The 22,696-nt window shown below is 43.7% G+C and overlaps 2 protein-coding genes across 9 annotated transcripts; one reads left to right on the forward strand and one right to left on the reverse strand.

Annotated features, from left to right (window-relative positions):
* The first annotated feature begins 980 nt into the window (after positions 1-980).
* On the forward strand, positions 981-14,774 carry glsa (glutaminase a). 4 transcript variants are annotated; one of them, XM_057026617.1, is made up of 18 exons: positions 981-1,341; positions 5,874-5,964; positions 6,153-6,271; positions 7,265-7,394; positions 7,491-7,570; positions 7,786-7,949; positions 8,318-8,376; positions 10,529-10,561; positions 10,722-10,780; positions 10,892-10,958; positions 11,065-11,115; positions 11,217-11,393; positions 11,475-11,606; positions 11,700-11,792; positions 12,718-12,779; positions 12,885-12,961; positions 13,256-13,319; positions 13,410-14,774. In XM_057026617.1, the coding sequence occupies exons 1-18, from the start codon at positions 1,079-1,081 to the stop codon at positions 13,555-13,557; spliced, it is 1,869 nt and encodes a 622-aa protein (XP_056882597.1). In that variant the 5' UTR covers positions 981-1,078; the 3' UTR covers positions 13,558-14,774. The 4 variants fall into 4 exon arrangements, with proteins under 4 accessions (XP_056882597.1, XP_056882596.1, XP_056882598.1 ...); XM_057026616.1 differs by having other exon boundaries at positions 982-1,341; positions 5,868-5,964; XM_057026618.1 differs by lacking the exon at positions 981-1,341 and adding an exon at positions 1,426-1,757 and having other exon boundaries at positions 5,868-5,964.
* On the reverse strand, positions 14,357-21,319 carry stat1a (signal transducer and activator of transcription 1a). Of its 5 annotated transcripts, none has more exons than XM_057026609.1 (25): positions 21,173-21,319; positions 20,660-20,787; positions 20,438-20,582; positions 20,237-20,332; positions 20,052-20,138; positions 19,900-19,978; positions 19,688-19,779; positions 19,331-19,482; positions 19,085-19,243; positions 18,836-18,928; positions 18,664-18,723; positions 18,568-18,588; positions 18,391-18,481; positions 18,242-18,283; positions 18,073-18,162; positions 17,764-17,862; positions 16,650-16,785; positions 16,521-16,576; positions 16,357-16,451; positions 16,144-16,283; positions 15,725-15,913; positions 15,572-15,647; positions 15,399-15,495; positions 15,240-15,281; positions 14,357-15,019 (listed from the first exon to the last, which is right to left on the reverse strand). In XM_057026609.1, the coding sequence occupies exons 2-25, from the start codon at positions 20,785-20,787 to the stop codon at positions 14,993-14,995; spliced, it is 2,292 nt and encodes a 763-aa protein (XP_056882589.1). In that variant the 5' UTR covers positions 21,173-21,319; the 3' UTR covers positions 14,357-14,992. The 5 variants fall into 5 exon arrangements, with proteins under 5 accessions (XP_056882589.1, XP_056882590.1, XP_056882588.1 ...); XM_057026610.1 differs by having other exon boundaries at positions 20,052-20,135; positions 20,660-20,790; positions 21,173-21,318; XM_057026608.1 differs by having other exon boundaries at positions 20,660-20,790; positions 21,173-21,318.
* Between the last annotated feature and the right edge of the window lie 1,377 nt (positions 21,320-22,696).

Raw genomic sequence — 22,696 nt, forward strand, 5'->3', positions numbered from 1 at the left:
TCTTTTATATGGGGTGTCAAGATCCACCCACCGAAGCTGCAAATGAGACCAAAAGAAGAGTTAAAATGCCATCTGACTCAGACCCGACACGATCATAGTTTTATTCAAAGTTATTTTCTTGTTTTTTAGTGGAATGGAAAATTAGAATCAGATCTAGCTTTAACTGCCTGCAGTCTGGCAATCGTGTGTCACTTGTAATCTATTTTAATTAAACTAAAATTCACCTCAACAGCTGTATTTTCCCCGCCGTGCGCAAACACGATTCACAGATAAAACATTACCACAGGGGAACGAGTCCAGATCCGAATCGGAATCTCCACGAAAAACAGTGTCCTACCAGGAGGTGGCGCTAGAACTGTGTTTCCTGACAAGGCTAAATATGTGCAGTACCAGAGTCATTCAAAGGGTGTCATGCAAACACAGGACGAAGCAACACTCACGTCTGGAGCCGAAGATAAGGGGAATTATTTGTTTGCAGATCGATTACGGGATAATTACATATGAGACAACGCATCATGTTTAGGGGAGGTGAAAGCTATTCTTAAATAAATTGAATAAGATTTCTAAGAATATAGCGGGAATACATTTAGAGACAATCATATTGATTTTGGGGGGTCACAAAGTCTAATATTGATTAACAGCCCAAAATGAAATATTTCACCGATCAATTTAATATAGAATATACTTGTATTTTTATATTATTTAAAATGAAATGTATACTCTTTATACAACTAGTATCTTAAACAAGCTCTTGTAAACATAATCCCAGTTAAAATTACACATTAAAAAATTACATTTAAAGTGTAAAACAGTGAAACGGTTTTTTAAAAAAAATAGTAGATCTTCTCAACGGGGTATTTCCAAATGATTGACGTCCTCTACGACCAATCATTTGCCGGCATGAGTTTATCTAGTCCAATCAAAAGCTTTGTAACATGTAGTTAGGTTGTCGTCCAATAAGGATTTTTTTTTTTTCTGTTGTTGAGTCACCGGGAAAAAAACCGTTACTCGACCGAGGAAGCCGACACGCATCACCGCTGTCTTTTAACCATCCTCGCACTCTTCTCGGCTGAGTGAAATGTTACATTTTCGGTCAACGGTAGTGCTCAGGGAGTTGTTTCAGAGCCAGCTGAAACGCCCTGTGACAGGCAGAGTCGGCGTTAAAGCGGCACCTGCAGCCTCCGCCGGCTTCAGCACCAGCGCCGCAGATGGGAGGTCGCCGGGAAGAGGGAGGGCATTCGCCGGGTGGAGAGTTCCAGCACATTTCACCAGAAGGCAGGGTGGGAGAGAATTTTGCACCAAAGGTGACGGACAGAATGATGCCGCTAAGGACACTGAGAAGTGAGTAACGTCAAGCATAATCCATGGAAAAGTTAGCTGCTAGCGCCTCTGATTTAATAGACTACGATCTAAATTTCTGTGCAGATTACCGATGGCTGAAGTATGTGGCGTCGCACGGGAACCACACTTTTGGCTTTAATTCGAACGAATAAATATGTATTTGCCTATCTTATGTATGCCGAATTCAAGACTTGATCCGAATAACACCTTTTGAATTGAACGCCATAGCGTTCGATCTATATATTTTGTTCCAAGCTAAAATCTCTTCGCTTGTGAGATTTCTTTATTGAAGTTCTGCGTCGTGGGGCTAACTAGCTAGCTTGTCCTGAATGCCTTGATGGAATGTTGAAAGTAGCCTCGGTGAGCATCTCTGCGGCAAAACAGAGGGAATGCAGTCACAAGTTACGAATGTTAGGGTGACAAATGAATGATCGGTAAATACAGAGGATGGATCAGCCATTTACATCTATAAATCCTCTTTATTTTATCACGTGACAGTCGTAGAAAGTATGTCGTGACTTGTCCGACAATGGAAGCATGCTGCGTGCACGCTGCATGCTCGTAACAAACTGCAGGGACACTGACCTTCGGTATTTTAAAATTCACTGAGGCTTTTTCAGCCTCTTTTTTACTCCGATGCAAACAATTTACCTGCGATCAAGATCTGTTTAGATCTCTGCACCGGGTGAGTATTCATTAAATGTATGGTGAAGGTCACATATTTAGAATAGAACTTGTAAAAAATTCAATTGTTTGCTCTGTATGGTAAGAACTGGTCACCACTATAATAGGCAATGGTAAATTATCATTAAGTGTGATCCATTTTAGTGTTGCTAGTTGAGCAGACATGGCTTTAAACTGAGGTATTGTTCAACAGAGGTGAGGATCAGTTCTCATCTCTGAATGTTATGTTATGTCATTAAGAGGTTAAAAGGGCCTCTCTGATTCAACTGCAATGCGAAGGATAATGATTCTTTGTTTGAAGTTGAAGACTGCTTCATAACATAAACAGCGATTGGACACGATATCGACGGTTGCATTTGCGGAGCCTGATCGGTCCTCGCTTTGCTGAACCAGAGACCTGCTGTACTCGATAAAGTGAAGACAGATGCTGTTGTCACCAGCCGAGCATGTCTCATCTCTTCAGAGAGTTTCCTCCGTAGTAAAATGCCCCTGCAGACTGATTTCTTATTTTGTTCTCATTCCCAGGCAATTTTCTTCAGAGTTAAGACATGTTTGTCTGAACCCAAGAGACTAATTCTGGTCCCATCAAAACTCACTCTATTAGTACTGTTTTGGAACTGTAAGCAAGCTGCATTTGATGTTACATTCACTCAGGGTGAAAGTCCACAGACCTCATTTTACGCAGTTTCCACCAGGCTGAACAAAATGCCTCAATTAGCTTAATTAGCTTGCTTCTATTGCGCAACAAATCTGTATTTGTAAAATGAAAAGTATTGGTTGGGCAGAACACCTGACATAGTTGATCCAGCCGTCAGTAGATGAGGCTGGTGCAACATGAATCAGGCTGGAAGATGCGTCATCTTTGGAATTCCCTGGAGTCCCGACAACCCTCGGGCTCAGCGCCGTCGTGGTTACGAGGGTCCCAAGGCTGCGCTGCGTCTAATAAGGGGTTAAACATGTTAGCAGTGCAGGGAGCTTTTCTCGCCCACGTCAAACGTTACGGCGTTTTTGCACCAAAGCTTGGATTCTGGCATCCTGCCCAGTACTTGTCGGGGCCTCCAGGAGCACGAATGCCTCGAACGGACAGATTTGAGGAGCACCGCCTCTCAACACGCCCGATTTAACGTCTGCCTTCCCGCCTCCAAAGCCAATTTACCACGACATCTGTGAGAGTGTGAATGCCGAATTATCGATTGAATAAATTTGGCGGGCAGTGGAGAGGACTCTATTCTGATAAAGCATCAGCTCATTGATAACGGCTTACATGGTAATCAATAGAGTGCTGTGGGGAAAGATGGCACGATCAAAAAGGCGGTAATGGTATCTCATTTGAAAGTTTTTTTAATAACCTTTAACCGCTTTGTCTTTTCCACAACTGTACAGATTGGTTTCACCTATTATTATTATTATTATTATTATTATTATTATTATTATTATTATTATTGGTGGCCGATTGATGAATCACCACAAATCTATTTATTAAAATATTTTCCAGTGCTTCAATCACAAGATGAATAATCAAACATTAAAATCATTAAAGCTTGAATCGTGTCAGTGTGAGAAAATAACCTTATCTTTGCAAGTGGGTTTCCAGTGGCTTAGACCCACGAATCAGGAAGTTTACAGGAAGGAAAGACTGATGGTGTTTACAGTTCTCAAAGTCGTTGATTCATAAAATCAAAATGCAGCCAAAGAGTCACAGGAATTATTCTGAAGCTGACCATCTTCATGTGAGGTGGTGAAAACCCTGGGGTTGTTCACGCTCTAAACTCGGGTAGTTCTGTGAGGCTCCTGTTTATTTACGTGCTAGTTGTGTAGCGAGCGCTGAACTCTGAAGTTACACTGATGTTTCTGTGTTTTCGCCCCTCGGGATGTAAATTATCCCGAGCCGCTCCACAATTGTGCTATTTTTATCTGTTGACCTTGAAAAGCATTCACAGGCAGAAGCGAGTGCACGAGAATGTGAGGTAGATTAATGAGTCCAGATGTTTTAACGACCGCTAATCGTCAGCTGATATTGCTCCAGAGGTGGAACACAACCATGTTCCTGTTACTCACCATTCTACCAGACAGCATTGGTGCCGTTTCCTAATCTGAAACTATTTAAAGGAATAAAATAGAATAAAAATGACATAAATTCAAAATTATTTAATTATTGAAATTCAGACACAGACCAGGTTTGTTTTTGTTCGTGTACTTGTGCTTGTTGTCCATGAATCTGATGTTATTGTGATTTTATTTCTTAAATATAGACGCTCTGATGTGTTCATGCTGAACTGTAAATGTCATTTTCACTGTTACTAATGCAGTGTTATTCCCTCTGCACACTCTCTCCTTATTGTTGATCTGCTTGCTTTGCATTTGTAAGTATCTTAAGTTACTATTGTTGATTTATTTATTTTTTTCTTACTTGTTTCTTTGTTTCCCTGTAGACGTAGAGATTTTTCTGCAGAAAACCAAAACCACCCGACTTCTTTACCTCACTTCCTCTCAGCAGTTTGGCTTGAATCCCCTCCCTTCTACCTCACCTCAATCTATCCCTCCCTCCCTTCCACACACACACACACACACACACACAGAGTTTGACCTTTATTAATGCAGCCAGAGCACACATGAAAAGGCTGCAACAGTAAGTTTATGCATGACACTTATAAATCCAGCGGGAGAAAAAGGGTCAAGTATCAAAAGACGGACAAAAAGCTTAAATATTGGTAATTCATTAAGTGGTGTTTTCATCCTGTATGAGGTTAAGAAATGTTTTAACCATCAGTCTTGCAATTTTTAAAATATATACATTTTTCTGATTCTTGTTGACATGTCTGATATCTTCTTGGACATCGCAGGATACAAATATAGCTTTTATTTTTTGCAATGCCTAAAGCTGTACGTCCAGCCATCTTCCCCAAGCACAAACATCATGTCCCATCAAGCACTGCGGGCCCCCAAAGCATTGAACAAATCCAATTTGCTCTCATTATCATTCATAACAGAGAACCTGCTGTCAGCTCATCCCCTCCTAACACACACACTACTAACGTTCCTCTCAGAGACGACGTGGCGTAGAAGCCCTGCTGAGAATACCAGCCAGGCTGTAGTACCAGATGAGGGAAACCATCAGGCATGTTTAATTTGGCGGTTGCCAAGGGACTCGAACGTTACTGCAGATTACAGAATGGAGCCGATCAGACAGTGGAAGAATTTCAATAATGAATTAAAAGGAATTTTTTACAAGTCTTTGTGTGGGAGAGAAGAAGTTATTTTAAATTTACTCTTCAAATCAGGCTGATCTATTTTTAAACGGCAGGTTCAGCCACTGTCGGAGTCGGAGTTGGCAACCAGTCATGACGGTTGACAGACTGGTGTAATTTAGATCTTCTGTAGTGACACACACACACACACACACACACACACACACACACACAACAGATCACTCTCTCCCAAACTTAACTAAAACATTTTTCTTTTTTATATAAGTTTAACTTTTTTGTCAGTATGAACCCATATTAAATCTGTATTAATGCAAAGTTTAATTCCTACCAGATGGTTTCAGATCATATTAGCCTACTTGCGAATCGCTCTTTTTTTTTCTTTTTTTAAAATAAAAATTCCTGGCTGGTGTTCCAGTAGAGTTTACTTTACAGTGGCCTGCAATAACCTGTGGAAAAGAGCATTTTCACAGGTTACAACACTGCTGAGGTCATTGTGAGGTCACCACAATATTAAACTTATTACTCACAGCTTCTCCTTTACAGTAGTACCTTTATTTACCTCTGCTGCAGTTAGTTTTATTTTAATGTGATGTTATTTCCTCAATTTCCCATGTTTAATTTGCTCTCCTGCAGGAGAAGGAAGGCAGGCATCCTGCCCAGTCTGGAGGACCTGCTCTTCTACACCATCGCAGAGGGCCAGGATAAAATCCCAGCGCACAAATTCACCACAGTGAGTCCATCAACTGCTGCTGTAGTCTCAGTCTGGTTAATTAGGATTTATGTAGCACGATAAAACAGCTTCTGCAGTAGGATTAATGTCAGACTGGCTGCTAGTCAGTGAACCAGTGCTGCAGAAACACGTCACACCTCCTAGCTTCATCGATTTCCTCTCATGTTGTCTTAATCAATCCCCGGCAGGCTCTTAAATCAACGGGACTTCGCACGGGAGACCCTCGTCTGAAAGAATGTATGGAGATGCTGAAGGTGACATTGAAGACAACCTCTGATGGAGCGCTGGACCGGCATCTCTTCAAAAAGTGGGTGTTTATTTTTGGAAAATGGAAGATGATTTTTCCTCCCTGCATTGCCTTGGAAACAGCACACATTTTCCAATGTCTTGAAAGGTCTTGCAGATTAGAAATTTGCAGTTTTCATCGATGAACTTGAGCATACTTACACAATTTCATTTAGTTGTGGAAAACGCAAAATGGAAACATGATTTATTGGAACATCGTGCTGCTGTGTGTCCTTGCAGCAGAAAAAGGTCACAGCGGGTCTTCAATTATTGAGGCAACGTGAGTGCCTCTGCAAGGTTTCCATTCAGCTGAATCACGGCAGTCCTCCTCGGATTAGAACACAGACAATAAAATGATCAATCCCGTCACTAATTGATGCTTTCCATGCTACAGTCTGACAGCCGATGTGTGTCGAGCTTGTGTTTTCTGCTGTTGTGGTCTGGTGTCTTCAGGATGGCTCAGGGATGTTTACATCACCCAGCACCCCTGGGACCTCCGCAGCATCTTTTACACGTAGCTGTTCTTCACAGTTCTCAGAAGTGTTCAGAGGACGGGGGTTTATGTTGTAATCGGAACCCACTGGCACTGCTGAATGTATGACCCCCCACGGTAAACAATACTGAGACAGCCTGCAAGGATGCAGCGTGGTGAGTCGGGGCATATGACAGCCCAGCAGGAAGCAGCACCACAACCACCTCCACCCCCCACCTCTTCACTGGCTAGCATCCGTCACATCCGCTCCCGGGGCTTATTTATAGAGCAGGCATGCGAGTGGGCGGTGGAATGTAGCGTGTTAGCCTCGCAGGGATCCCATGCTACAGGGATTAGACGGGTTTGTTGCCGTGCTGCAGAAGCTTTTACCTGAGTGCCCAATCATTACTGCTGGGTGCTCCTGAATCACTGAATCACTCACAGAGGTGTGAGTTGAGGTGATCAGGCTTAAACTCGCCCGCCCCGAGTGAGAACGACTCCCACAGCACAAAGCTGAATCTTTTGGATTGTTTCCTCTCCTAGATGTGTTCAGAGCAACATCGTTCTGCTCACCCAGGCCTTCAGGAAGAAGTTTGTTATCCCAGACTTCCAGTCCTTTTGCGCCCACATTGATGACCTCTATGACACTGCCAAAAACCTGTCTGGAGGTCAGGTGAGTGACGGTTGCTGTTGTAAATACTAAACAGAGCCAACACACGTTTCCCTCAAAAACATGCTTTCACTTTTCATTGTGTTATTTACATCCCAGGTGGCAGACTACATTCCTCAGCTGGCCCGATTCAGCCCAGATCTGTGGGGCGTCGCCCTGTGCACCGTAGATGGACAGAGGTACCCCTGACAGAGCTGTTGTTTGTATTGTATTTATGCATTCACAAGGTTCTGGTTGTTGACTCTTCACTTCCAAAAGAAACGTTGGGTCTCACTGACCCGTTTACACTTAATTCTGGTATAAATCTGCACAGGAATTCACTAAACTCTGATTCGGACACAAAATAAAAGAAATGCCGAGGATTCAAAGGTGTTCGTCTGTTTGTGTCTCCCAGGCACACTGTTGGCGACACCAAGGTTCCATTCTGCCTGCAGTCTTGTGTGAAACCTCTGAAATACGCCGTCGCCGTACACGACCATGGCACGGAGTACGTGCACCGTTTCATCGGCAAAGAGCCCAGCGGCCTGCGCTTCAACAAGCTGTTCCTGAATGAAGACGGTCAGAAAAAGACTCCAGTCGCATCTATCACACACTCACAGCCAAGATCAGGATGTGACACGCTCAGCGTGACAGGGCCAGCTCCTGGTCTGGTTGCCATGGCGATGTGTTCAATTATTAATGAGGGGACTTAACAGCAGAGTAGAACAGGCGCAACAGAACTGCTGTTGTTTTTGAAGAATGGCGTAAATATTCCACCCTCTTCATTTTCAGTTAGTATTTCAGCGTCCCAGGCCGCTGGATAAGAAGATTATTTCACAGACAGGAAGTGATGTAACGCTTTTAGTAGCACAGCTGTTGCACATCTCCACCATAAACACGCATAAATGGCCATTTAATTCCCTTGATTTTTGTTTTGTGTCCCACAGACAAACCACACAACCCCATGGTTAATGCCGGCGCCATCGTCTGTACCTCCCTCATCAAGGTACGCTGCAGTTACAGGTCCCAGCTAAAAATAGAGTTCGGAGATGGAGATTCATAAAAAGCTCATTTAGGATTTTCTTCATTCATACTCTTGGTTTGGACTGCAGCACTCAAGTGTAGTAAAGTTGCCTCCAAATAGAAATGATGTGAAATGGAATTATAATCTGTAGATGTAGAGATTATGGATAATCACAGTGGATTTGGTTGAAAGCAGCATCTCTCTCTCTTTCTCTCTCTGGAGTGGGTGGAGGTGGATATCAGGTCCACCACCTCGATAAATAGTAGATTACACACGAGCGCCACCTGCTGGCCGCATAAATATAAGCGAGGACCTGGAAGGCTTCTTTGAATAATTGTTATAATTACAGTCACAGGATCCCTTGAGAGAGGATCTGCTATTATATTTGTCTTGTGCTTGTTAGCTGCCTTTAAAAATCCCAACAGTGTTGTTACAACCCTGAGGGTTGTGTTGTGCAAGACATGTAGTTCAGGATCTTATTGACCTACACATTTCAGTTTAATTAAAACAAAAGGCACCACAGCATATAATGCAGCTTTGAGAGTAGAAATTAATGCTGCTTAATCCTCAGAATAATGTTTTGTTTTTTGTTTTTTTAATTAACATGACTCCAGTTGGATGAGGAATCATCCAGCATCTTTAATCACATTCACATCATACAGAAATGATGTCCAGGAAGGGAAAATAAATCAATATGAGGAAGATTTTCCTTTAAATTTTGTTTTCAGGGATAATAGAGTAAAAATGAATTTGACTTGGACCACACATCCTGTCCATCATTTCTGCACGTGCCAGCCAATCCTTGCTCTCCTTTTAATGTGCCAGCCAATCATTTTAGAGATTTCTGAATGAAGCTTATCATTTCCATTGGTGGGAATAATCTCCTGAAGGGACTGTGTGCATGCACCTTTTCAAGGCTCGTTGTGTGGTTTATTGTGTTGTTGCATATTTTACAGCATTAGGATCTTTGGGAAATTATGACCACTGCAACAGGTCAATGACGTTGGTAATTTTTCCTTTTTAATTATTATTTTTTCCCTCTTCTGTCTGGATCTGTGACAAGCTTTTAGCCTTGGCACGGCTGTTTATGAATGTTTAAATGCTCTAATTTCACCTGCATTCTCCAGAACTGTTTATACGTCTGAATTATAAACAGTACAGTTACAGCTCAACGCAAACTCTGGTTTTACGTCATGCTCCATTATCCTCCAGACAGGAACCTCTCAGCTTTATTTTAGTCATGTTTCTGTTGTATTCTGAGATTAAACCTGAGTTTCTTTGATCTAATCAATCATCCATTTGAACCAGAGATGAGAATAAGTTGAGGTGCCGCATTCGTTTATAATTCAAGTATTTTCTCACTGCAAATCACGAGAAAGCATTTCCAGTTTAAACCTGGTGGTGCTTAATCTGCAGAATCATCCTAAAAACAACATAAACAATTTTAAACTGGAAAATATTTAGTTTTTTGTTCAAAAGAACATCTTTTCCAGTCTGTCTCTATGTTACCTGTTATTGATCCAGTGATTTGCAGTGGGAATATGCCTAAAATAGCAGGAATAATTAAATCAACATCATTGAATGCAGGTAATTTAAATCTTATCTAATAGCTTTTGATGATTATCTAAACACTAACTGAAAACACATCAGTGGGCAAATTATTACAAATAATGAAAAGGAATAATGACCCAATCATATCATTAATTGAACTTATTTAAAATTCGTTCATTCCAAATTGCTAAATACAAATTGCTAATACATAAATACAGAATTCTCTGTATGTAATTTGAACACTGGACTGATTAGTTGACCCAGTTATCAGCTGCATTAACTTCATTTCTGTCATTCTCTCACCCTTGATGTACAGTTCAGTTTTTTCTGTAATAATTTAAGAATTTTTGCAGATTTTTTCCCATCTCCTTCATCTCTAGTCGCCCCCACCCCCCCAAATCTTAACTCATTGATCAGTTTGATTGATCCCATAACTGATGATGTGTAGTGATAAAAGGTTGCACAGTTTTTTAGTGCCATCTCAAACCATAGATGTATTAACAGTAGCATTAATGTGGAGTGGTTGATAAATGCTAGTAGTGAAATGTAAAATCGTGATTGATCTCGTAATTTTGTGTTTCAGCAAGGAGCGAGCAATGCAGAAAAATTTGATTATGTGAGTATCGTTGAGTCTTTTTTATTCTTCCTAATTACCAAAGGTCATGGCACTTTGCTCGTTTACTTTGCTTTCTGTAAATAAATCGCAATCCATCTTACTGTAATGCACAGCACCAGTTACAGTCAGGTCAGAAGATCACTATCTTTGTCTTTTAAAGGTCATGAACTTCATGAACAAACTGGCAGGAAATGAGTACGTGGGCTTCAGCAACGCCACGTGAGTGCGGATCAAACGCATCCATAATTTATGTGTTTATGGAAGCGGTCGTGACCTTTCTGAGAAGTTCATGTGCAGCATCGGCTGAGTCATGATGTTTTTCCGTCCCAGTTTCCAGTCGGAGCGAGAGTCCGGAGACAGAAACTTTGCCATCGGCTACTACCTGAAGGAAAAAAAGGTGCGAGCCACGGCTTCATTCTCCAAATGAAAAGATAAATGATTGCAAAATGTAATGGTTATTCTGTATTTGAGTGATGATGATGATGATTTTATTGTCTTTTCAGTGTTTTCCAGAAGGAACAGACATGACCTCCATCCTTGATTTCTACTTCCAGGTAAAGTTAAAAAAAACAAAACTTTTTTTTACCTGAACGGCCCCGGCTTCCGTCGCTCTTCTGTGTTTAACGAGTTAGTATTTCCTGCCCCTCCTCATTAGCTGTGCTCCATCGAGGTGACCTGCGAGAGCGCCAGCGTCATGGCGGCTACTTTAGCCAACGGCGGCTTCTGCCCCATCACAGGCGAGCGCGTGCTGAGCCCCGAGGCGGTGCGAAACACGCTGAGCCTGATGCACTCCTGCGGCATGTATGACTTCTCTGGCCAGTTCGCCTTCCATGTCAGTTTCCGTCGCCGTCGCTCCTTCTTCATGCAAACACGTCAGACTTCCGGTTATTGATTTGTCCTTTGTCTCTTCCAGGTCGGGCTTCCTGCTAAATCCGGCGTCGCTGGCGGGATTCTGCTGGTTGTTCCCAATGTGATGGGCATCATGTGCTGGTCCCCTCCACTTGACAAGCTGGGCAACAGTGTCAGAGGCATCCAGTTCTGCACAGTAAACACCACTTCTCCAATCTGTCCTCAGTTTTAGCCATAAAAAATATTTTATTGTTAAAACTGTACAAAAACTGTGGTTTCCTCTTTTCAGGACCTGGTTTCTCTGTGTAACTTCCACAACTATGATAATCTGAGACACTTTGCTAAAAAACTGGATCCACGACGGGAGGGAGGCGACCAGAGGGTCAGACTTCATTTCCTAATCTCCATCCTACTTCCCCTCCATCTCTTTCTCCCCTTAACTTCTTCCTCCTCACTTGCTCTTAGGTTTATATTTAGCTTTAAACCTGACTCTCATGGGGTAAATCACTCAGTACATATACCTGCGCAGTTTAATTGAGCCATGCTCAAAAGTGGACTTTGGCATCTCGTCGGAATTCCTTCTGTGTCCCAGTTTAAATGCAAAGGAGAAAAATCAGATAACAGACGGGAACATGTCCTCCTCAGCAGTAGGTTGCAGTATGTGTGTTTAATACAGCCCCTTTTCCAGTCCCTACCTTGTCATGTAATACACCTTTAAAACACTCGGAGTCAGGTGGCACGCCAGCAACAGCGGGAAGATGGACAATAATACAGCTTTGTCCATTTCATACAAAATGTACGTGTTATTTATTGTGCAGATAAGGTGCACGCTCTCCCTCGGTGCCGCCTTTACTGACCAGATTTCTTAGCTGTTTTAGTTCCAGGCATTGTATAGTGTGATTGCGAGGGTAAGGCCTATACGTTCCGGAGCAAATCGATCTCTAATCCCATTAGCTGTGTGTCTTAGTCGCTTACGGAGAGCTCCCACATCAGTCGGACTGGCACCTTTACATGCGTTTCAGTTGTCAAGCTACAGTTGGATTTAGGCAGTAATTCATTTTTTTAAGTGTTGTGTAAAGCTACTGGTTGTTAGCTGGCCTAACAACCTTCTGCGCTCACTGTCTTCAAGCTTGTAAATTACATTTTAGGTCACAGCGCTGTTTAGTGGGAAGTAGTGGTACAGCCGTTTTCATTTCTGGCTTGATATTGTATTTATTTGTTTAGTTTTTCATTGGTTTTGATTAGTGATTTGATGATTAGTGATTTGATGATTTTTAAAAAAAAATCTTTTGTTATTTGTGTTTCAGGTGAAGTCGGTCATCAATCTTCTGTTTGCTGCCTACACTGGAGACGTCTCTGCCTTGAGGAGGTGACTTTACCCTGCAATATTTACAATAACAAGTGTCTCTTCTCATTGCTGTCTGCTAAACAACAACTTTAGCATTTACTAATACGTAATATAAATGCTATTCAGGTTTGCCTTGTCATCCATGGACATGGAGCAGAGGGACTACGACTCAAGGACGGCCCTGCATGTGGCTGCTGCTGAAGGTAAAAAACAATCTGAAAAATGAAAGGCAGATAAATATTTAATAGAAGTCCATTTTTGGAGGGCCTGAGTGGTCTGGGCATGCTACACCATAGCTAAACTATGTAGGCAGTAAGTGTGTTAGATACTGAGGATCATTTTCAACATGATTCTGATTATGTGGTGTGTGTGTGTGTGTGTGTGTGTGTGTGTGTGTGTGTGTGTGTGTGTTGTGTGTGTGTGTGTGTGTGTGTGTGTGTGTGTGTGTGTGTGTGTGTGTGTGTGTGTGTGTGTGTGTGTGTGTGTGTGTGTTTCAGGACATGCTGAGGTGGTTCGTTTCCTTCTGGAGGCCTGCAAAGTCAACCCAGTGCCCAGAGACAGGTACCTTAATGGATCCTAACGTATTTCATTGTAGTAGTGAAGAATTGGCAGGTCCTGGAAGGCACCACTGACCTTTTCCCTCTTTTGTAGGTGGGGAAACACACCCATGGATGAAGCGGTTCACTTCGGACACCACGACGTGGTGACCATACTCCAAGACTACCACAACAAGTACAGCCCCCAGGAGCCGGCCACTGACAAGCAGAGCGCAGAGAAGAACCTGGACGGTATGCTGTGATGAGAAACTCTGAACAAACTCTACAGTCCTCATTAAGACGGAGACAGTCACCGTCCACCTGATGTGAAAACTCGGTATTGTGTGTGTAGGTGTTTTGTACTTTATAGATGTTTGTTCTTTCCGTTTGTCCTTCTGCACTGCATCATCAGATTTGTAGCTTTGTAGGTTGCGACAGGCTGCCCGTTGAATGCTGGGTAAATTCAGCTGTGGCGGCCCAGCCGAGGAATGGTTTTACTTTTGGTGGAATGTATCTTCCCCCAAACACTTGTTGGCGTGTGTGTGTGTTTGTCTTAAGATAAGCTGTACATTGGTGTGTGTGTGTGTGTGTGTGTGTGTGTGTGTGTGCGTGAGGGTTATTTAGTGTAAACACTTACAGATGTATAAATGTAGTTATCAATCATCTCTAATGGAGAAAGTTCTCAGTTCGTTATTCACTTGTGATTTCACTTGATCACAGTTTAGAAGACTAATTATTCTTTAAGTGTTAAATATTAAGCTTAAAAAGGTAAACACAAGCTCAAAGCTTTATTTGTTTTGCTTTTTTTTTTTTTTACCCCAAAAGTTATTTTCTTTTATTGTGGTTCTGGATGGTCTGGTATTTATTTTAATTATGTGAAACAACAATAATGTAAGCGAGTGAGCCAAAGTTTTGTTTGCTTCCTGATTATTGAGAGAAAAATCGCGTGACCCTGCATGCACCCATCATAGCCTGAGGAAGGGTCGGTCCAGGCTGTCACAGTTCGTTCTCCTAAAGCTCAAGATGTCAGTGAGTCTGTGGACACATTAATTACACAGCAGGAGCTTTATAATGTTCTTTATTTACAGTGAGGGGAGGAAAACTAGCAACTTTGTTTCCTCTGCATTCAGCTCATTTCCTCAGAAGTTTTGTGTGTTTTTGGCATCAGAGATATTAACAATCCACATTATCCAAATATTTTACCCAAAGGTGGGAACATTTAGCCCTCGGATCAGGATCAGTTCTAAATTAATTTTCTGGACTGAAAAGAAGCACAAATTGAAGCAAGTGAAGTTAGCAATAGTAAAGCTTTGATTGTAGGTAGAAATGATCCTGACCTCTGCTTACTCAGCCGATCTGCTCTGGAAGTATTCTGAATGTAATCGGTGTCGTTTCGTTTATTCGCGTGTATTTATGCTGAGTGTAGCAGCTCAAATATTTATTCACAGATTTAACCTTTAATAAAAGATTTTAAACTCTACTTGGTGCTCTGAGGTTTTTATTTGTATGAAAGAGAAATCCCCCGACACGAAGGAGGAATAGGAGATGCTGCTGCTGCTGCTGACTGGTTTTCATAAAGGCATGTGACTAAATTACAAGTGCTTTATTGATGATTGACAGCCGGAGTAACAATATGAGTATTAACATAAATTAACTTTAAAAAGATACTTAGGTGGTGTGGGGAAAACTCGGAGGCTTTCAGTTTGGGTTTGGAAATTCATTCATCTGGAAAGAGAAAAACAAATGACATTAGGAGATGACAAAGTTATACCGTTTGTATGCTATCAATGTGCTAAGTAAATGGATACGGTACAAATGGCTCAGTCATGACAAACACCATGAAGAATGGCTTCAGATTTGGGCTTTAAAGAGATTTCTGTGATATTCAGGTCAAGCAAAGCAAGTTAGTAACACTAGTCAGAGTAGAGCTTCAATCTGCATCTACCTGAACATCAAAAGCTTCAAATCCTTGAATCACATTGTCGGCCTGAAAGGACATCAAGAATCGAAACAAAGGCCGGGCTTTAATCATCTGGATCGCACGTGTAAAATTACAATTCAGCCTCGACGGGTAACAGCGATGTGTTAAAGCAGCGGCGCTCACCACAGCAGCCATGTCTTCGGAGTTGACCATCTGGGTCAGGGCCCTGTAGTCATCGGGGGACATGGGCATCATGTTGTCGTGGAGTTTAGACGGGTGCCTGCAGCAACAGGACATCAAGCACTCTTCAACGGGCTCCCGCAAACCTCATTTTGATTTCAAATGAACACTCTTACACTTCTGAAACGGATATGAGCTCCGTCTTTATGTAGCCCGAGTTCTCCGGGTTCTCCACATCCATCGGTTCCAGAGCTGAAATTATGGTAATAAACATAAATCTGTGTACACTTGCTGTGCTGTGCTCAGCAGGTGCCCACTGCGCGACTTACCCTCTGAAGGTTTAGGGTAGTACTTCCCAAAGGCCTTGTCCTTGGGGATGTTGGGGTAAAGGAAGCGCAGCGGGTTTTCAGGGATGTTCTCAGCCGCCATCACCTTGTAGGTGCGGATAATGTCGGGCAAAGAGACGGCCGACAGCTCCTTCTTCGTGTACGGCTCCACCGAGTGGAAGGCCGGCTTGTCTGCATTCAGTGAGTCACATATTACACGTTTAAATATTATTGATCCTAAATAGATTTAACAAAACCCAAGCATGTCCTGGAGTCCCACAGGGTTCTGGGAGTTGTTCACTTCCTATAGACAACCGTGAATTCATTTTAAACAGTTCATATATTCTTTAACATACAGATCTTTCAATTGCCAGTATGCTACCAGTATAATACTAAAGATGTGGTTCCACAGATCCACTCACAGTGGATGTCGTGATCTATCCAGGTGAAGGTGATGGCCCCCTCTTTGCTGCTCTCGCTGAACCTCAGCAGGAAGGTCCCGGGACACTTGTCGCTCAGCACAGCCTTCTCCCTCTCCTTACTGATGAAGCCCATGATGGAACTGCTCCCAGGGAAAACAATACATTACCTTTAAAGAGCAAATCACAAACACCCCCCTCCGTGTCCTCACGCACCCGTCATTCCAGAGAGACAGCAGGTGTCTCTTAATCACGTCCAGGATTCCCTCGATCCACAGCCAGAAGGGGAACGCCTTCTCATTGGCGCTCTGCTGTAGGATCCAAGAAACAGTTATTGAACCTCATGTAATTACACACATTATCACAAAACACGCACTTACTTTGCAGAACTTGGTCCAGGGGATGAGTCCTTCCGGGTTCCTCTGGGCTCTCGCTCCTGTGAGGAATCGTCTGCTTTAATGTCACAGATCCCACATGGGAATATTTGGGTTAGTCTTGGGTGGTTTTACCGAGCAGCTTGTCAGCGAGCATGTTGAGCTGCTCCTGGTTCAAGCCCCTGTTGGTGATGGAGGAGAACTGCCAGCTGAGAACCTGGGACAGCTGAGACCACATCGCCTGCGGGGGGTTGAGGAAGAACTTCAGGTTCTGAGGATGAGGAGTGGGGAAAAAAAGAAAAGAATTAATGCAAAACAACCATAGTTGTGGGTCGGTAATTTCAGTAGGAAGGCTGGTTGCTTTGGCCTGACTCCAGGTGAAGACATTCCTGCCTGGTGCATTTGCCACTGCAGTATTCACCCCTGAAGTGGGGGGGGGGATATCATAGTGGGTAGTAGAAGCAGGTAAAAGACAGCAGAAGTAGAAGCATGCAGGGAACACCAAATACAATAGGTCCAAGTTCTCTAGGGACTTGTTGAACTCAACACTTTGGGAGGGAGGGAGGAAGGAAGGGAGGGAGGGAGGAGGGAGGGAGGGAGGGAGGAGGGAGGGAGGGAGGGAGCACAGCTGGGTTGGGACAGGACTTCTGCAGGGGACTCTTGAGCTGCCACCAACGGGCAACCCGCCTGAACCTGACGCAGGGCCGCGAGGTAATAAAGGTACTTTTCATCTTAATAGTAAAACTTTTAGACTTTGTGGATTAATGTGCTGTCTGCGTACATATTCTGTGCTCCTTCTCTGGTGCTGACAAAACCGTCCTCTTCTTCCTCGTTTTCTTCCTCCTGCAGTTTTGGGCCATTCGATGGTCCTTGTATTCGATGACGGGTTGTATAAATGCAGTATCAGCGAACTAGTTCCACCACGCTCTGCCCTAAACGACACGAGTGCACGTTGCGACACGTTTTGAAATTACGCAATTTGTGGTGAACTTGGCAACTGTGTTGAGCATAAAGCAGGATAGACATTAGAGCCCGTGTGAGTGTTCTTGCTGCAAATCTAGGATGAAAATACTCATCCTACGAACAAAGTAGTCTGGTCCTGACAATGTTGAAGAGCTGTGTGAGGGTTAAGGCTGCATTCTGGTTAGTGTGAGAGTCAGGGTTAGGCATTTAGTGGGGAGGGAGCTGGGGAATGTGTTATCTTGATGAATGTCCTCACAAAGACAGAGTTACAAGGACGTGTGTGTACCTTGGGCTCAGTTGTCAACATATTGTACCAGAGGATGGAGGCCCAGGCACTGGGCAGCTGACAGACATTGGAGATGACAATAACAGGCAGCGAGATGGCCTACAACAACAACAACAACACAACAACAACAACCATGTAAATACAAAAATCCATCGATCATATCAAAAACACAATCATGAAATAAACATTATAGTAAATGAGCGACAAAGTCATGCTCTCAGCTGATCTGACACCTACAGCATCGACGGCAACAGCCCATAAACAGCCTTTGCTGTCCAGTGCTTGTATGGAAATGCATCCCTCTCTTACCTCCAGCTTGACGTTGAGTCCAGACTGGTTGAGGTGTAGCTCAGACTCGAAGCTGAGCGAATGGAGCTCCTCGGTGACAATCAGAGGACCCTGCGTGCACAAAGCAACTCTCAACGCTCCAGAAAAATCCTGATAAATTGTGAGATTAACTCCTGATCAGATGAATCACCTCATTTGTTCGATTTCCGGCAACTTTCTGCTCCTTAAGTTGCTGCGAGAAGAGCGAGAGCAATTTTAATAAAGCCTCCTACAGGCCGACTCGGATCAAATCGAGACATGTTTTTAAGGTTCAGAAGAAAATTTGACTTAAAGAATCACCAGATGTCTGAATTCTGCGGCCAGGCTGCCGTTTGACTCCTCCATGTTCATGACCTTCGTGTTTGTGCCCAAAATGTTAAACTTCCGAAACCTGACATCAACAAAATCGATTAGGATCATTGATCATTTATCAGTAAGGACCCACTGTTTCCTGCTGCGGTTGGTTAGGAGACGTACCCTTTCTTCTCTGTAACGTCTCTGCAAAAAAGCAGAAGACCTTTATGAGCACGTCCAAACGCCGTTTTCAGAAATAAACCTTAAATTGCGGCTTACTTATCAAACACAGCCTTGACTTTGATCTGGTAGTTAAACTCCTGCAGCTTCACCAGGAACCTGAAACCCAAATGAAGATCTTCCAATGAAACAGGAAGTCGATTCAGTAGCAGCAGCTCCTTTTTAACTGTTTTCATGCAGGTGTCAAACAGGTTTTTGAGACTGGTCTCACCGTAGCTTGACTGTGAACTGGACGCCTGTTTTCAGCACCATGGGTCTGTGTGGGTGGGTGGGCATGCAGGGCTGCCTCTCCACCACCAGAGAGCTGCGCACACACACACACACACACACACACACACACACACACACACACACACACACACGCAGAATTATTACAACCAAACAGGAGTTTTAACAAGCAGAGCCGAACCGATCAGTGAACCAAAAAAAAAAAAAAAAGGTTTTAAAGATCCTTCCTCACTTGGAGAGGATGTTTTTGAGTAGCTCCAAGGCTCGTGCTTCCAGGATGGCTTTCTTCTGTGTGATGGGGTCGGATTCGTAGGTTAACTTCTGTTCCAGCTCCTGCAGCTTCTTCAGGTGCTGGCGGACCTGCTGCAGACTCTCTGCTACTGCGGTGAACCTGCCACGGACGGACCAAGACAGCAGGTCATCGAATAGCTCTTCCCCCCCCCTCTCCCGTCAATAACAACGCCGCAGGATGTCTCACCAGTTTTGCAGCTGGTCCACGCAGGCATTGGGAGGACCGCCGATGCAGGCGATCTGCTGCCGTTGCTTCCACTCCGGCAGCTCCTCAGAGATGAGGTCCGTCAGTAAGGCATGGATGATGTTTAGAAGATCGGTCAGCTGGAGCACCACGTCCTGACAGACAGCAGAGGAAACCAGATTCACCCCACCTACCACCAGATAAGTTGTTCTGATCGGAACTATTGTTCTACACACAGTAGCTTTTACCACAGGAACATGGTTTCTTTTCCGTAAACAGTTCCACACAGGTTGTTAATCAGAGCGTGTTTACTTTACCTGTGCGCTTGCTTCCTCCACCTGCTGCTCTGTTTCTGCTCACCTGTCTTTTGGCTTTCAGTTCCAAACACATCCTGTTCACTGTTAACTTCTCTTGCTCGAGCTCCTTTGGCGTCATGCCGTTCATTTCGTTCTCTACAAAAAACAAGGACATCAATTCACTGCCGGATTTTTTCAGCTTCATTTCTAAAAAGATCTCAGGCGTCTTTTTCTGTCTGATGCAGCCCCCCCCCCCCCCTGACGCCCCTCCCTCACCTCTGTTCTTCAACGTGTTTATTTTGAAGTCATACTCATCCTGCTGGTCCTCCAGGTTCTTAATGGACTGATCTGCCATCTGAGACCGAGGAGGCCAGGGTGATTAAGTTACATTAATGACCTTTAAGCAGCACAGCTGAAGAAACGTCTACCTGAACACTGTCTTTCAGCTCTTTCACTTTGGCGTCCAGTTTTTGTTTCTCCACCAGCATGGTTGATGACAGCCCCACGCCTTCCTGCTGCAAAGATCAGCCTTTGCTAAATATGTGTTACAATGTTCATATTCTGCAAACATGTAATAAATATCATGTAACGCCTGCTGGGCTGCAGGTTTTACCTCAGTGCTCTTTGCTGTGTCCAAGATTCTCTGTTCCTCCTTCAGATTTCTGGAGATGATCATGGCCATGTGTACAGGATCTTCCTGGAACCGATCCTGCAGAGAGATCCACTCCAAGCATTCAACATACTGTAGCTACAGCGTGATTCAACGCCACAAAAAAGATTAATTAAGTCAATATGAAAGAAGGTGTCGTCTCACCTGCAGGTTCCTCTTGATCTTACGGATGTTATGCTGTAGCAGAAACTTGTTCTCCAGGGCAAAACGACTGTGCTGATCGTCCAACTGAGCCAGGAGGTCATGGAATCGAACCCTCGCCAGAGAGTCCTGCAACGCCACCGTCTCCCTGGAACGCAACATTTTTAAAAGCCTGCCAGACGCACCACACGCCCAGTCCAGATAGCACCTTTGTGGGGTTCTTACCAGTCAATGCTCTCGATCCACCTGCTCAGATACTGACGGATGTCCATGGGAAACATGTCATCATACAGCTGGTCCACCTGCTCCAGGTACTTACAGTCCAACATTTGGAGCTGGCACCACTGAGACATCTTCTGGTGAAATGAGGGGGATTCGGGGCTGTGTAATCTGACAGCTGGCACCTCTATATGCATACCTTACATTAACCATCACAACTCAAAATATTGACAGAAAGCTCTCTGCTTCGTTTAATGACACAGCTAAGAGTGTAAAGCTGACATGTTGAATGCACAATGGTACCGCCGAATTTCTCCTAATATCCTGCTTTATATTTAGAAGAATTTGGTAAAAACAGGAACATTTGATGGAATTTTGTATTAGTCCAGAAGTAAATGTGACCTCAATGTTAAGTTTTACAAGTCAGACTGACTGAGCAGGCCCATCACAATATGACAACAAATAGCCGATTAGGACTGCATTTAGTCTTTGCGAGAGGTACCGAGAAATCCGACTTACCTCTAATTTTACTAAGACGTGCTAAATATCTGAAGAATGTAGCGTTGTCTTCTAGAGCGAACAGCTTCTTTCTCGTCCAGCTCTTCCGCTGCGACCTCGTCTGTGCAGCGACAATAAGCAGGACCCGCTCATCCAATCAGGATTTGAGCTTGATAACATGCGCCCGCCTCTTGTCTGGCACAGCCAATCAGATTGAGGAACGCTCGCTGTTCCGTCTATTGGCAAGCACACCCACATAAACAGTTATAGGCGCTTTAATTATTGAAAGTGTTCCGTTAATAAGGGCGTTATATCAAGAAAAAAAACCACATGTTTTATTTTTTTGAATATAACAACGTTGCCGAATTATCGATAAGGTGACCTAATTGGCATGAATGCCAAAATGCAGAGCTCTTAAGGGGAGGAGAGCCAATGACAAGAACAGCTAAGCATTATCACGTGTTTTCAAAGAAAGCGAAAGTAGCAAGCGCCGATTCCGAATCTGAAACTTAAGGTATGGAACGCAGTGTCGTAACTTCTGGTTAATCTGAACCGTTTCCAAAGGTTAAAATGTCGCAACCTTGTCTAATCTCAAAGCCACAGATTTGTAATAACCGATTTTCCTATTTCAGCTATTTCTGTTCCTGTTATGGTTCACGTAAATTAGCTCTTATCATACATAGAAGTAGTCCTTCACCCAGCCAAACAATCACAATCAGGTGCTCCAATCACTTCCATGGTCAGAGGTGTATAAAATCAAGCAGGCATTCAGACTTCTTACAAACATTTGTGAAAGAATGGGTCAATATCAGGGCCTCGGACATGCAACAAGTCCAGTCAGGAAATTTCTTCACTCCAAAATAGTCAACTGTATTATAAGAACGTTTGGGAACGACAGGAAGTGGTGGGCCATGTAAAAGGCGCATAGTGTGAAGAGTTTGCCAACTTTCTCGGGAGTTCATCGCTACAGGCCTCCAAACCTCATGAGGCCTTCAGATTAGCTCAAGAACAGTGCACAGAGAGCTTCATGGAATGGGTTTCCATGCCCAGCAGCTGCAGCCAAGCCATACATCGCCAATGGCAATGCAAAGCTTTGGAGGCAGTGGTGTACAGTATGCCGCCCCTGGACTCTAGAGCAGTGGACACGCGTTCTCTGGAGTGATGAACTGTGCTTCTCCATCTGGCAATCTGATGGAGAAGTCTTGGTTTGGCGGTTGCCAGGAGAACGATACTTGTCGGACTGCATTGCGCCAATGTTTGGTGGAGGGAGAATTATGGTGTGGGGTTGTTCTTCAGGAGCTGGGCTTGGCCCCTTAGTTCCAGTGGAAGGAACCCTGATTGCTTTAGCAAACCAAGACATTTTGGACAATTTCATGCTCCCAACTTTGTGGGAACTGTTTCAACCTGGCCCCTTCCTCTTCCAACATGACTCTCCACCAGTGCACAAATTAAGGTCCACAAAGACATGGATGACGGAGTCTGGTGCGGATGAACTTAACTGGCCTGTGCAGAGTCCCAATAGAACACCTTCGGGATGAATTACAG

Source organism: Takifugu flavidus, chromosome 3 (assembly GCF_003711565.1).
Source record: "Takifugu flavidus isolate HTHZ2018 chromosome 3, ASM371156v2, whole genome shotgun sequence".
Lineage (NCBI taxonomy): Eukaryota > Metazoa > Chordata > Actinopteri > Tetraodontiformes > Tetraodontidae > Takifugu > Takifugu flavidus.